The sequence below is a fragment of the Setaria italica genome, chromosome IX (assembly GCF_000263155.2).
Source record: "Setaria italica strain Yugu1 chromosome IX, Setaria_italica_v2.0, whole genome shotgun sequence".
NCBI classification, from domain to species: domain Eukaryota; kingdom Viridiplantae; phylum Streptophyta; class Magnoliopsida; order Poales; family Poaceae; genus Setaria; species Setaria italica.
The window spans coordinates 13,642,551-13,655,447 of record NC_028458.1 but is presented as its reverse complement, the minus strand read 5'-3'; the positions used below and the strand labels follow the sequence as shown (position 1 = coordinate 13,655,447).

The 12,897-nt window shown below is 52.2% G+C and overlaps 1 protein-coding gene across 1 annotated transcript; it reads right to left on the bottom strand.

Moving 5' to 3' along the window:
* Nucleotides 1-10,838: 10,838 nt before the first annotated feature.
* Nucleotides 10,839-12,689, bottom strand: LOC101764047 (probable receptor-like protein kinase At4g10390). Its single transcript, XM_004982554.4, has 2 exons — nt 12,140-12,689; nt 10,839-12,039 (listed from the first exon to the last, which is right to left on the bottom strand). The coding sequence occupies exons 1-2, from the start codon at nt 12,507-12,509 to the stop codon at nt 11,342-11,344; spliced, it is 1,068 nt and encodes a 355-aa protein (XP_004982611.1). The 5' UTR covers nt 12,510-12,689; the 3' UTR covers nt 10,839-11,341.
* Nucleotides 12,690-12,897: the final 208 nt, after the last annotated feature.

The window sequence follows — 12,897 nt, the reverse complement described above, 5'->3', positions numbered from 1 at the left end:
GAAAGCGTGAGTCTGGAAGCGGCGGAAGACGGAGGAGACTAGAAGAGGTCTTCTTCTCTTCACGCTGTCCGCGGGATGCCGGGATGCATGCAGGCAGGCTGCGCGGCTACTTTTCGTCCACCGTTGCTCCCGCGCTCGACAGCCGGGAAGGAGACGGAAGAAAAGGGAAACCAAGTTGGATGGATTCATCGAGATTCGAGAAGGAAGATGGATGATCGAGACGAGTACTGGATGTGGTTTTGGCTTCACAGGAACGAACGTGTACGCGCCCACACCGTGGGGCACGGCACGACGTGTCGACGTCGCTTGACCGGGAGGAGGGAGGGGACGACGAACTCACGAACGAGGTCGCGCGCCGTGCGAGAGATCACAGGCTCCGCCCGCGCGCGCGCACACACGGCGGCGCTCGGGGCTCTCGGCCTGCCTGGGCAAAAAAAAACCAAACCATTGGTCTAACCGTTGTTGGGCTTGGCCTGCTCTCGCTCGGTAAACAGTTCGGACGCCCGGGGGCTATTTGGGCCACACGACTTTCAGAATGGAGGAGAACGTTATCCATGGGCCTGTGTATGTTTCTTTTAGAAACTATATGGGACTATTATATGTTGTTGTTTCAGCATTCAGCAAGCAATTATTCCCCAAGCATGATGGAGCTGGGCACAGCCAGCCCAGCCAGGCGGGCCCATCACATGGCGGCCCGTTCGTTGATAAGCTCGGGTCTGCCTGATGGGGGATGAGCTGACCTTCTTGACTTTTCTTTTTGTGGCTGGGAGACTGACTGACATGTTGACTTGACCCAATAGCACTGAATGAGAGCACTCAGCTCGTACGCGGCACGTGAAACCTGCAAGCGCGCAGCAGCTCCTCGACGACACGGGATGCCCCTGCCCAATGCCCATCCCTTTCCCTTCCGCGGCGGTGCGGTGCACGTTGATGCTGTACTGCGACCGAGTAAAGGCTGCCACTGTACATCGGATTGGGACGCCCTTCGGGTGCAGCGTTCCTAGCTTGCTTCCGAGGCAGGGCACGCTCTGGTGCACTGCAGCCAATGATTGCGCCTGGCCGTTAAACATACTCGGACCCGGCCCTGGATCGCGACACGTGCCCCCCCTCCGGCGTTGCGTCATCGACACCGGATGCGTATGCATCGAGGGCCGTGCCTGTAAAGACGTCACAGCGGTTAAAGAAATGCGACGCCCTCGTGTCCCGCTTCTGAAAAGTTGCACCGCAGCTCGTTGTAAGCAATAGCCTGATTTTGATTTTGATGTTTCAAAAAAAAATGATTTTGGCCTAGGAAAACATGTGCCGACCTCTGCAGAGCAGGGAAAACAAGAAGATTCAACCGCGCACGACGCCAACACTGATTCGACGGAATAGGATAATACTCCCTTCATTTCAAATTACATTCCAAATTATAGGACGTTTTATTTTTTTATATTCATAAATATTATTATACATTTAGATATAAGTATATATTCAAATGCATAATAATATTTATGAACTTAAAAAAATTAAAACAATCTATAATTTGAAACCAAGCGAACTAAGACATAAAAGGAGCAACAGGAGTGCCCGCACGGAACTAAACAACAGTGGTGCGGTGTTCATGACATCATGCCCCTGCTGTCTCCTCAGAAGGAGATTGCGATGCACCTATCGATCTGGCAGCGGCTCAAGTGCTCAACCCTATCCAATACCCACTCGACACACGCCCTCTCTTTGAGCCATAAACAACACGAACTGCCCCAATCCGAAAACCCAGATCGGAGCAGATGCTAAAGCGGAAAGGTGAAGCCAAAGCGAAGCAAGGGGGCCGCAAAGGCGCGCGCCCTTTTTCAGCTCGATCGCGCGGCAGCCTTGCCCTTGCGCGCCGTGGCCAACAAAACCCATGCCAACGCCATGTGCATGTACGTAGATATGCCGTTGCGGTTGCCGACTTGCCGGCTGCTCCGCTTGGCCATCGCCCATTCGCCGAGCCGGCCACGGACTCGGACCCCCGGCATGGCGCATCGCACAACCGCGCGGGCGTCGTAGCGGCAGCAGCCGTCGCCGTGGCTGGCTGTAAAGCGCGTCGCGGCCCGGCCGGCCACATGGACGGAGGCGGGCGGGCGGGCGCGGCATGCATCATTAACACGCGGGGCCTGCCGGCGGGATGAGATGGTGGCGCTGGCGACGATGATTGGGTGATAGCCCGGTTAGTTGGGCCGGGAGTGATCATGCATGGCATGGGGTTCGATCGATCGATTGAGCAAGGCGCATTGTATGGGCCCTTCCATTCTTCTCTTTTCTAGAGTTTCGTGCTCGTAGTTTTGCTGCGTTTGGTGCGCTTGTACAGCTTTTGCACACCCATGATATTCGTGGCCTGGCACGTTGTTTTTTTCTTCTGTTTTTTGTAGTTTTCCGGAAGTGTAACGGCAGCGCGGTGCAACAAACTTTTGAAAGCGCCATACGGATTGCAATCCGATGCACATACACTGGTAGTCTTGTACCCATAGAGTATAGCGCTCGCGCGCATTACAGAGGAAGTGGTTAGATACGTGCCAATCATCCTCGCTCGCTGCTGGTCCGTTGTGCATTTTTCTCCCATGCTTAGGTGGACGGGATCATGGATATGTGCTGGGGCAGGTCGCCGTTCCCAAGATCCAGCTAAGCCTATAGCCCTATACCACTCCCTACCGAGGTGGGGTGACGTCGGGGTACGGGGGAGCGCGAGCTATGGGCCCGCACGTGACGGCGGCCGTGAGTGGCACGTGCCGCGGGCCCCTCCTGTCAAGGATCGTCACCCTCGTATCCGACGCAGGCCCGGCCTGGCGGAGGTGGCGGCGAATCGGCGATGACCGATGGCGGGCGCCAAAATTCAAATTGCGGGTAGGGCACGGGCGGACGTCAGCAGAGGTAAGCAGCCAGGAGTGTGAGTTCTCGGGAGATCCAATCCAATCCGAGGGGAGTGGAGGACAGTTGTGGTGCCAGGCTGGCGGTCCAACCCTGCGGTAGGGTGGGGGCCCACCTGCCACGATGCGTGACGCCACCCGCGGAGTCAGAGATCCAGCGCATGCGCTGAGTGACAGAGGCAGGCAGCATTGGCAGAGGAGTTGACGCTTTGTACAGAATCCAATCGGCAATCGCTCACTGGTCACTGGTTATGGTGAGTGACACTGTAACTTGGACACAGTTAAAATCCGCTGTGCCGACTGAATCCTGGCCGTAAACCAAACACATTCCTGCTCGCTTGAGCTTAACAGCGGCTGCAGCAGGTGGTAGCCAGCCGTTCGGCTGCTGGCACAAGCAGCTGCCGTAGCAGATTAGCGGGCAGGTGTATTAGCCTTCTTGATCAACACAGGTGCTGTAGCGGCTATTCGATTGTTGTATCGGCTGCTGCCGCAGCACAAGCTACAGCAGCTTGCCGAACAGTGAACAATTGTGTTTATACAGTTGTATTAACCATGTTTGGTAAGCTAATTGAAGGCTGTTTAAGGCAGTGTCCGCCACTGCCACCACTCTCTGACTGTCCCACCCTATCGCCTCACTAATCACCAGCACGCCGCGAACGAACAAGGACGAGCTGTGCGTGACATGTCCAAGCAAAGCAACGGGACGAGCTGTGTGTTGCCTTCATCCTCGCCAACAGCTAGCCAGACAAGAAGGGAGACGACGCATTCGTTCGCGTCAGGATCAACTACATATAACCAAGCACTGACAAGGCCACAAATGCATCATGGACCCTCCCTGAAGCCGTTCGTTCATTCCCATCGTCACGAGGCGTGTTCGTCTCCTTGCATCGGTCGCCACATCCCATGCACATGGCCTGCACGCGCCCCCGTCGACAGCAACAGCGCTTATTATACGTATTGGTGCCGATGATGAAACAGTGCCGCGACCGCAGAATGTTCCTGCCGTGGTGGATCAAACGGGGACCATTGAATTGCTTCATCGTCGTTCTGGATCGATCGATCATGAGGAGCTACCGCCGTGCAGGGCCGGGCGCGCCCATGGATAAGGCTGATAAGGGGTGTGATCCAGCGAGAGGTGAGGTCCAGACTCCAGAGCATTTGAGCTACACGACGGCGCAGGCATAGCCCATCATCCTGCTTCGCCCAACCAACGACGCGACAGATATGCGAGGGCTACGGTTGAGGGGCTGGGGAGTGCATGATGTAGGTGGCCTAGGTGGTGTGCTCGTGAAGGGTATGTCGAGGATGTCATCTACAGCGCCTTTCCTTGTGCTTGGAGAAATGGATACATGCATGGAGTTCCATGCGCTGCTGCACAGACACGCGCGCGCGCGCGCGCGCATTCATGCATTATGGATCACGTTGCCAGCTACCGTTCTAACATCGTATGGACTCTACCATTCTAGCAACAATCATGCATGCACTGCCTAGCTTGTTAGCTCTGGAAAAAAAAATCAGAAAATTAAAAAAAATGCATGCCCTCCCTAGCTTATTGGCTCATCGGTGTCTGCTAGTATCTACTGCCAGCTCGATTTGATCGAGAACCTATAGTTAGTAGTAGTTACTAGTTAGTGGTAGCAGTAGTACTCGATCATTATCGTTAACAAGAATGAATGATTAACGAGCTTGCGTGATTAATTGTTCTTTAAGTACTAGGGGTTCAGAGGTCGCTTGGCATTGTTAATGTCTCTGACCAATCCTTGAGAATGACTGTTAATTCATTCTATCCATGTATACAAAGAAGATTATCGTTAATGGGCAAGTTTCATGCTATTAACTATTGGCAATATAATATACATACATATATTCTTCACATGAATACTACTAGTAGTAGTAATATATATTCTGATCCTATATACATTTTGTTGGGTTGACCTATACGCATCAAGTGACCAATGCAGATACTCCATGCATGCAGCAATGAGATGGAGGAGATGATGTTGCCTAGCTAGGTCCTCCCCTGTCCCCCATATGGCTGTCCAAACAGCCATCGACCTCCAACAGTTTCACGCATGCCAACCACAGCGTTGCCTTGCCCCGACGTGAAGTGTTTCTCGCATGTGCCGTGCCCCCCTCTCGCATTGGTTATTCTCCATTATGCACGCACATATCGGTGCGCCTTGCTCTTCCATGTTAGGCCAGGGAAGATGGTCCGATAGATGGATGTGATGAATTATAAATTTGTTCATCAAAGGGTGTTAGTTGATGGTTAGCTCCGATCCTTTATGGCCACCAGGAATCATTTCTTGTGTGCCTTTTTTATTGTTTTTTCGGTATATTACATCATTCATGATTCATGTGGATGTACTCCCTCTGTTCCAAATTATAAGTCGTTTTAGCTTTTTTTGGATTCATAAACTTCGTTATGCACTTAGATATACCCTATGTCTAAATGCATAATAATATCTATGTATCTAGAAAAATCAGAACGACCTATAATTTGGAATGGAGGGAGTAGCATACACCACACGCGAATTATTTGCTTGGTAAGAACTTCCTCCTGTCACAAATAAGTGGCATTTTAGGTTCCAACACACTTAAGTATTCTGAAGCTTGGTTATAAATTTTATTTTTTTATCTTGGGTCTGGATATTTGAAATGGTACAACTAGATTTACCTTGAGAAGTAGTTTTTATAAAAGTATGACTTCATTGTGTTTCATAAATATATTATACAAACTAGTCAAACCTATATTTTGGAGACTATGTTGATGTCCAAAACATCATCTACTCGTGAGTTGAGGGAGTAGCAGTTTGATATTGGGGCTATGGCCTTTTCCTTGTGTTGTTGTTGATGATGTAATGGTAGTTGAGTTTAGGTTTATTTTTAAGGCATAGTTATGGGTAGTAGTTAACCTCTGCAGATGTCAACCTCATGCTAGCATTTGGCATGTGCTATGTATGTTCTCCGATCCATGGATGGATGAGAATGACGCAAGCTGTAGTTGGTAGATGTGACACTGCAGTAGTTGATAAGTTCGTTGATTAACTAACCCCTATTTGTTGTTTACAAGTGCATGCAAAAGGCCTGGTCCCTTTTCTTCTCTGCCCTGCAATCCGTGAACCGGTAGTACAATCTGGGTTAGGATGGTTGGCGTGTGTTATTCCAGCAGCTGCTTTTTTCATGAACGAACAACCTGTACTGCTCTGTTCGTTTGATATCGGCATCTTTGTTTGCATGTTGAGTGTTGATAGTTTCCTCATCTCTCTTGTTGGTAAGATGTACTCCAGCAGCCATCATCACAGGACAGTTCACAGCTCAGAGAGAGATCTGATTCTGCAAGTAGTCCCTTCTTACAGGTAAGGATTTCACTAACTTTACATTGAAAAAAGGCAACCATCTTTGGGCAACGTCAAGAACAGCATCATCCAAGTGCTCTGGATTCTGATTTTGTACTGCTGGTAGCGAGTACTACGACGTGCTCGTGACCATGCCATTGCAACTGCAAGGCCAGCAAAATCGATGTGCTCGAATGTGATTTCAGTTCCATCGCTGCGCATGTGATGTGCTCCTGATTGGGGTGTCGAAAATCTGGAGGGAATCGTAAGCAACTTGCAAAGTAACATTCTCTTCGTTCTAAGAAAAAGGCGTGTGTGCGGTTCCTTGCATTGCTATCCACAACTGATAGCTCTTCTATCAAAAAAATACATTGATGATTCCAGGTGCCTTGGAACGAAATTCTTCAATCTCTTTTTTTTCGTTTGGTTACAACTTGGCCAGTAGGATTCTTGTGAAATTGGTAGCTAGGAATAGTCATGTGCCCACAACATTGCTTCCCCTGCATTTCATTGCACCTGTCCTCCATGTGAGCAGAGCTACTTCTCCTCCTTTCCCTTCTTTCTTTTTCTCCTGAAAATGGACCCATGGAGATTGCCCATAACAGCACAATCTTCTTAGAAAATTTTCATCGGAGCGCAAAAAAAGAAAACCAACTCACTTATTTCGTTCCCTTTATCATGGCACAACCTAGCTAGACGATGCTGCCATCCTGAGAAAACCATCATGCGAAGATAAACGGCATTAGAATAGGCGCGTGATCGCCCTGGACGAGCTCGTCCGCTCGTGGCTGCGAATTATTGCGGCGAAGACGGGAGAAAGCCGATGGTGAGCGTTTCTTCTTGCATTGGCAGTTTGGCACACGCATATGATCGAGCATATGATCCAGCCAACATTCCAGCCAGGCGGCTCCAGTCTTTTCTTGGCTTCGTTCTTTATTGTTAAAAAAACCGGGGAGATCAGAGAGAATTTAGTTGTTATCGTATCTACCGTGCCCAACTGTCTCAACTGCTCCGTCGTGCATAATTCGCACTCACCTGCAGGAATTATTCAGAGCTAGCTCGTGCCTGCCCTGATCCTCGGGGCTGTGTCCGAAAGCCTTGCCGACTGACGGATGGATGCAGGGCTTTGTTTGGGCCACGACAGTGTTGTTCCATTGCAAAATGGGCGTGAATTTTATTACCGTGTGTCCGTGTATGTAAACGAGGCAAGGGAAATGGTAAACAACTGAACACCGAGGCCAACGAGAGGGTATGCCATGTGGGAAGGACAGGACTGGTTGATCTTAACGGCCTCAAGCCTCTCTCTCTCGCTAAGCATGATGTCACAGCATGCATGACGGACTAAGACAAGATCTGGAGATATTTTATTTTACAGTATATAGTATTATCTGCCAGGTGAGATATGCTCCGGCTAATTTATCTCAAACAAAAAAAAAATGCCCCACGCATAAAAGTGGACATGGAGGGAGTAGCATACAGCGAGCTTCACTTTGATGTTGTTCAAGACAGTGAATTAACAACGGAGCTAGCATGTGTAATGCTGTAGTATGTTGCACAGCCACAGACTGAACCTTCAGAATTGACCTGCCGTTATATATACAGTACTTAGTCTTTGACGTAGTTGTAAGTCAAGTAGCAGTACCATCACTTTTCTGATCTCAGATTTAGTTGACCCTGACCCATGGATTTCGGATCAAGCTTTAACGGCTCGGGGTCTAAACAACGGATGGATGAGACTCTGGTCTAAACAAGAACTGGCACTACTGCAGGATGGCTCTGAGGATGTGGGCGAGCTCAGCTGCCAAGGACCTCAAGTTCTCATGCACTGAAGTTGTCCTAGGTGTACATGTGGTAGTTATCTTCAAAGGGCAAGATGCGTCACACTTTCTCAGTTAGAATACAAATTAGCTCTTGCAAAGGAGCAGCAACTTGTTCCGATCCTACCTAACGTGTTTCGGCAATGGATGCTGTTGATGTAACACAACCGTTGTCCTCTGCTCTACAATGGAAGACTTATGCGAATATGTGACCATGATTGAGGTCTTGCATTTCTTCATTTGATGGTTTCAAGTGCACATCCTCCTATGGGTGGGTCAAAGATGAGGGCGTCGTGGCCACACGGTTGGTATCACTGACCATGCTCGAGGCAAGGGCGGATCCAACATCGAGGCTAGGGTTGGGGGACTAGAGCCCCCTACCCCTGCACAGTCCATGAAACCTTCCGATACCCTCTTAAAATTTTAGCCATGGATGAAGAGGAGGAAGAAGAAAAGGATAGGAGGAGGAAGAAGAGAAAGAGAGGAGAAAAGAAGAAAAATGGAAAATAAGTCATCCTTCCTTCATATCGGTCCTAGATCCGCCACCGGCTCCAGTGAACCATCGACACACTTTTAATAACTTTCATGTACAACTGCTGCCAGTCAATTGGCTCGTGAAATGTTTACGCCAAGAGAAAACCTTGCAAAATTAATCACGTCAAAAAAGGACATTGATAATATTACGAGAGTGCCTCTCTCGAGACCAGAATCTATCTATTCGTTTTTCATGGTAGAGAGCTAATATAACTTCCATAGTAGGTATACATTTCTCATAAACTAATCTGATGATTGCACTTATTTAAAAACACACAGTTACTTGGTCAAATGTTGTACGCGTGGCCAAACACAAAGCAGTCGCCAGGAGATGAATTAACTAATTAATTAACCTAAGCGAGCTCTCACAAGTCGTCATAACCCGCTACTCCATCGAGCGGATGGCCGTCGCGTCGGCGGCTGCCGAAGGAGATGGCGGGCCAGTGTCCCGCGGGCGCTCCGGGTGCGCGAGCGCGATCATCGACCGGGACGCGCCACCGGCCGGCGCGGCACGGCACGTCACTGGTGCACGCGCCGCCCGCCCGTGACCGCCTCCTGGCGACCGACGTATACCTGACCCGCGCAGCGCCGGCGGCGCCACGGCGCTCGCCGCGACGTGCGAGGCTCCGGGCCGGCCACCCGGCCGGCACGGCGTTTTCCTTCTCGCAGGCTCGCACGTCAACGTCCGGTTCTCAGCTTCGGCCCTGTCCCGTTCGGCCGCCCGGCGCGAGACCTGTGAGTCTCTGACTGTCTCTCCCGCGCCAATAATGAATGCGCTTAGATGGCCAGATGGGTTGCCCAGTCCTAGCCCAATTTGGCCTAGCCCGACTAGACTTAGCACGGAGGCTTACTCGTGCCGGGCTAGCACTGCGTGGCGAACTGTCGGCCCAAGCCCGGTCCTATGACCTTTTTTGTCAGGCTGGGCCGGCCCGCTGGCACGGCATGCACTAGCGTGCTAATGTTGGGCCAAGCGCTAAAAAGCAAAAGGAGCAATCGAATGAGGATTAATCGAATAATCAAAGAAAATTATTGCAGCAACCACAAAGTTTATGGATCCATTACAAGAATATACACACCTAAAATCGCACAAAAATCCATCAAAAAAAATCCCCATCGTGGATAAGGCTGTGGTCTCTAGCGGCGGTGGCCGACTGCCCTGCCCGCGGCGGAGGTTGGCGACCCTACCCCCACGGTGGAGTCCGGCTCGGTACCTGCCATACCCCGCAGCGGAGGCCGGTGCGGCCTTGGCCCTGGTCCCAAGGCGGAGGTGGCCGGCGCGATTCTGGCGATGGAGGCGCTGAGGCCTGCGCAGGAGGGAGCCAACCAAAGAAGGGAGGGCGACTGCGGGGAGGGAAGAAATGTGAGAGAAGTTAGGGTTTCAAGTATTTATATTAGATGGTGATAGATTAGTGGGTCAATATCGGGCCGGTCCAAAAATTATGCCGAGCTTGGACCAGCACTACGAGATTGAGTGGCGGCCTAGGCACTAGCCTGAGCATAGGGCTGGGCCGGCCCAGGCACTAACGCCCTCGTGCCAAGCCATGTTAGGGCTGGGCTTTTTAGGGCCAGGCCTCGGGCCAGCCAGCGGGCCTTACCCATCTAGTCATCTATCCGTGCCAGTTCAGAGAAAAAAAAAAACAATGCAAACGCTTTGGTTTGGGTATTTGGGGGCACATGTGTCCCTTTCAACGGTTTTTGGTAAAGTCAAGCTCTGCTCTGGCTGGTCATCTGTGCTCTTCTATACACACCATGTACAGTCTATACTAATCATTTGCCTTGCATTATTAGGCTAATTTCCCCCTATTTCATACTATACCAGTATGGACAAATTACCATTCTACAAATGGGAGGAGTTGTTCGGCTAGCTACAAGTTGATTTCCTTTTGATCCACCCATTTTTGAACTAAAATACGGAAAAGAAAAGGAGGAGAGAATGAATATATTTTTTGACCAAGAATATGTGGAGTATTTTCTTATGGCAAGTAGGGGTGGATGGGCTGGTATAATACTCGGTCAGAGAGCAGCATGGACTTGAGTTGTCACGGAGAAGGGAGCGAGTATGTGTGCGTTCAAAACTGGGCTTTGAACGCTTAGATGCAAAGACCCAATTATTAGCCCTGCACAAGCTCTGACAGCGGAATAAAGACGTATCAGCACCCATTTATTTTTCAACAAGGACTGTTGTTATTTGTTCATCTACTACTCTGCCCTTCTGCGGATCCTCCAAGGGCACATTTGCAACAAAAAGTTTCTGCACATAATTTTCACACACAGACCAAGCTCTTTATAAACCCAATGCAGATGAAATCTAGCTGAACTATAGGTACAAACAGCGCGGAGAAATTGGAACAGCAAGAGGCAAATAAGTCAAGAGCACCCAATGTACTTTACAAAGGTAACAGAAGAAATCAAGAATCAACAAAATCTTGGAATCGCGCGATGTACGATCCATTTCTTTTTCCATCTCTCCCAAATGGATGCCGCTTTGGCGTAATACGATGGAAATTCCCCCATTAGCACACGAACCCTTGCCTTTTTATCTCCTCCAAACCTTTCCCCTTAAATCAACGCTTTTCTTTCCCCTTTTTTTGGATTCGTTTTTTGATATGCTCGCCCACTAATAACGCTTTGTTCTCCTAGCAACCAGTAGCCGGGCGCCACGTTTGTGCCGCACGCACTTCACCGCCGCAAGTTAACAACTCGGCAAAGCCAGAATGCCAGATCTGAGCGCCTCGTAGGGCGCGACGACTTCGCCCCTCGTGACTCACACCTTCCCGTGGCCGTCCGATCTCCTCCCGACGGCGGAGATGGATCCCTGCGCGCCCTGCTCCAGGGTCCGCACCACGTCGGCCATGGACGGCCGGAGGCTGGGATTCTCGCCGACGCAGGCCGCGGCTAGCGCTGCCACCGCGGCGGCCTCCGCGGCGTCGTAGGCGGTGCCGAGCCTCTCGTCGACGAGCCCGCGCGCGTCGCAGGTCGGGGCGCCGGCGCCGGCCCTGAGCCGCGGTGCGAGGACGGCGGTGAGGAGCCGGCCCTCCTCGGGGCAGAAGGCCTCCATCCCCGTGAGGAGCTCCAGGAGCAGGACGCCGAAGCTGTACACGTCGCTCTTCTTGGTGACGACGCCCGACCGGATGTAGTGCGGGTCGACGTAGCCCGGGGAGCCGAGCATCGTGTGCGCCGACGACCGCGGGCGAACGGCGGCGGAGAACCCCATCCGCGCCGACCCGAAGTCGCAGAGCTTGGCGGCCATGGACGCATCCAGGAGCACGTTCGAGGCCTTCACGTCGCCGTGCACCACCTGCGGCTCGCACTGGTCGTGCAGGTACTCGAGCGCCCGCGCCACCTGCAGCGCCACCGACACCCGCCGCGCCCACGGCATCGTCCCGGCGGCCTTGCCCCCGCCGTGGAGCCGCTCGTGCAGGTTCCCGTTCGCTGCGAACTCAAGCACCAGCACGCCTTCCTCTGCAGATCGAAACAAAATCCAGAACCTCTCAGCACGATGTCGCGGACCAGCACAACAGAAGCGACCTCAAAGAAACGCAGAGCAGAGCAGAGCACCAACCTTGCTGGTCGCAGAAGCCGAGGAGGCGGACGATGTGCGGGTGCCGGACGCGCTGGAGCGCGTCGAGCTCCTGGCGGAACACGCGGTGGAGGCGCTCGCTGCTGCGGTGGACCTTGACGGCGGCGAGCGCGCCGGAGAGGCGCGCGAGGTACACGGTGCTGAACCCGCCCTCGCCGACCACGGCGGAGGTGAACCCGCCCGTCATCGCCTCCACCTGCGCCCACGACAGGCCCCGCGGCCCGGCCTCGGCCCCCTTCTCGACCTTCTCCTCGAACACGCCGAAATCACCGTCGTCGTCGCCCTCGCGGTCGCCGGCCGCCGCATTGGCGCCGCACCCACAGCAGAAGAACCTGTACCTCTGCACCCCCATCTCCGTCAAGAAAGTCTCTTGCTTTCACCTCTCCTACCTCTCCCTTGGGTTTCTTGCACACAAAGAGGAGATGGCAGCAGAGGGAAGAGGAGAGGAGAGGAGGGGAGGGGAGGGGAGGAGAAGACTTGTGAGGCTTGAGGGCGACGGTGTGCCTCCTCCCTCTCGGTATTGCGACTCTGTACTTGGGGGAAGGGCTTATATACAGGCGGGAGTGGGGAATTAAGATTTGGTGGGGGTGCGAACTGTGAAGTGCCAACATTAGGATGTGAGCTGTGGAGGGGGATGAGGTAAGCAAGCGAGGAAATTATGCAGCAGTGGTAGGCATGATGGCGTGCCTGCCTGCCATGTGGGGCCCACCTTACTCACAAGTCACCCTTTGCTACTGTAT

What these genes read in the sequence shown, in the direction of transcription:
- LOC101764047 (XM_004982554.4), bottom strand. Translation starts at nt 12,509, where the DNA reads ATGGGGGTGCAGAGGTACAGGTTCTTCTGCTGTGGGTGCGGCGCCAAT. An exon ending in CGGCTTCTGCGACCAGCAAG is followed by an intron (nt 12,040 to 12,139) that starts GTTGGTGCTCTG and finishes TTCGATCTGCAG; the next exon opens with AGGAAGGCGTGCTGGTGCTT.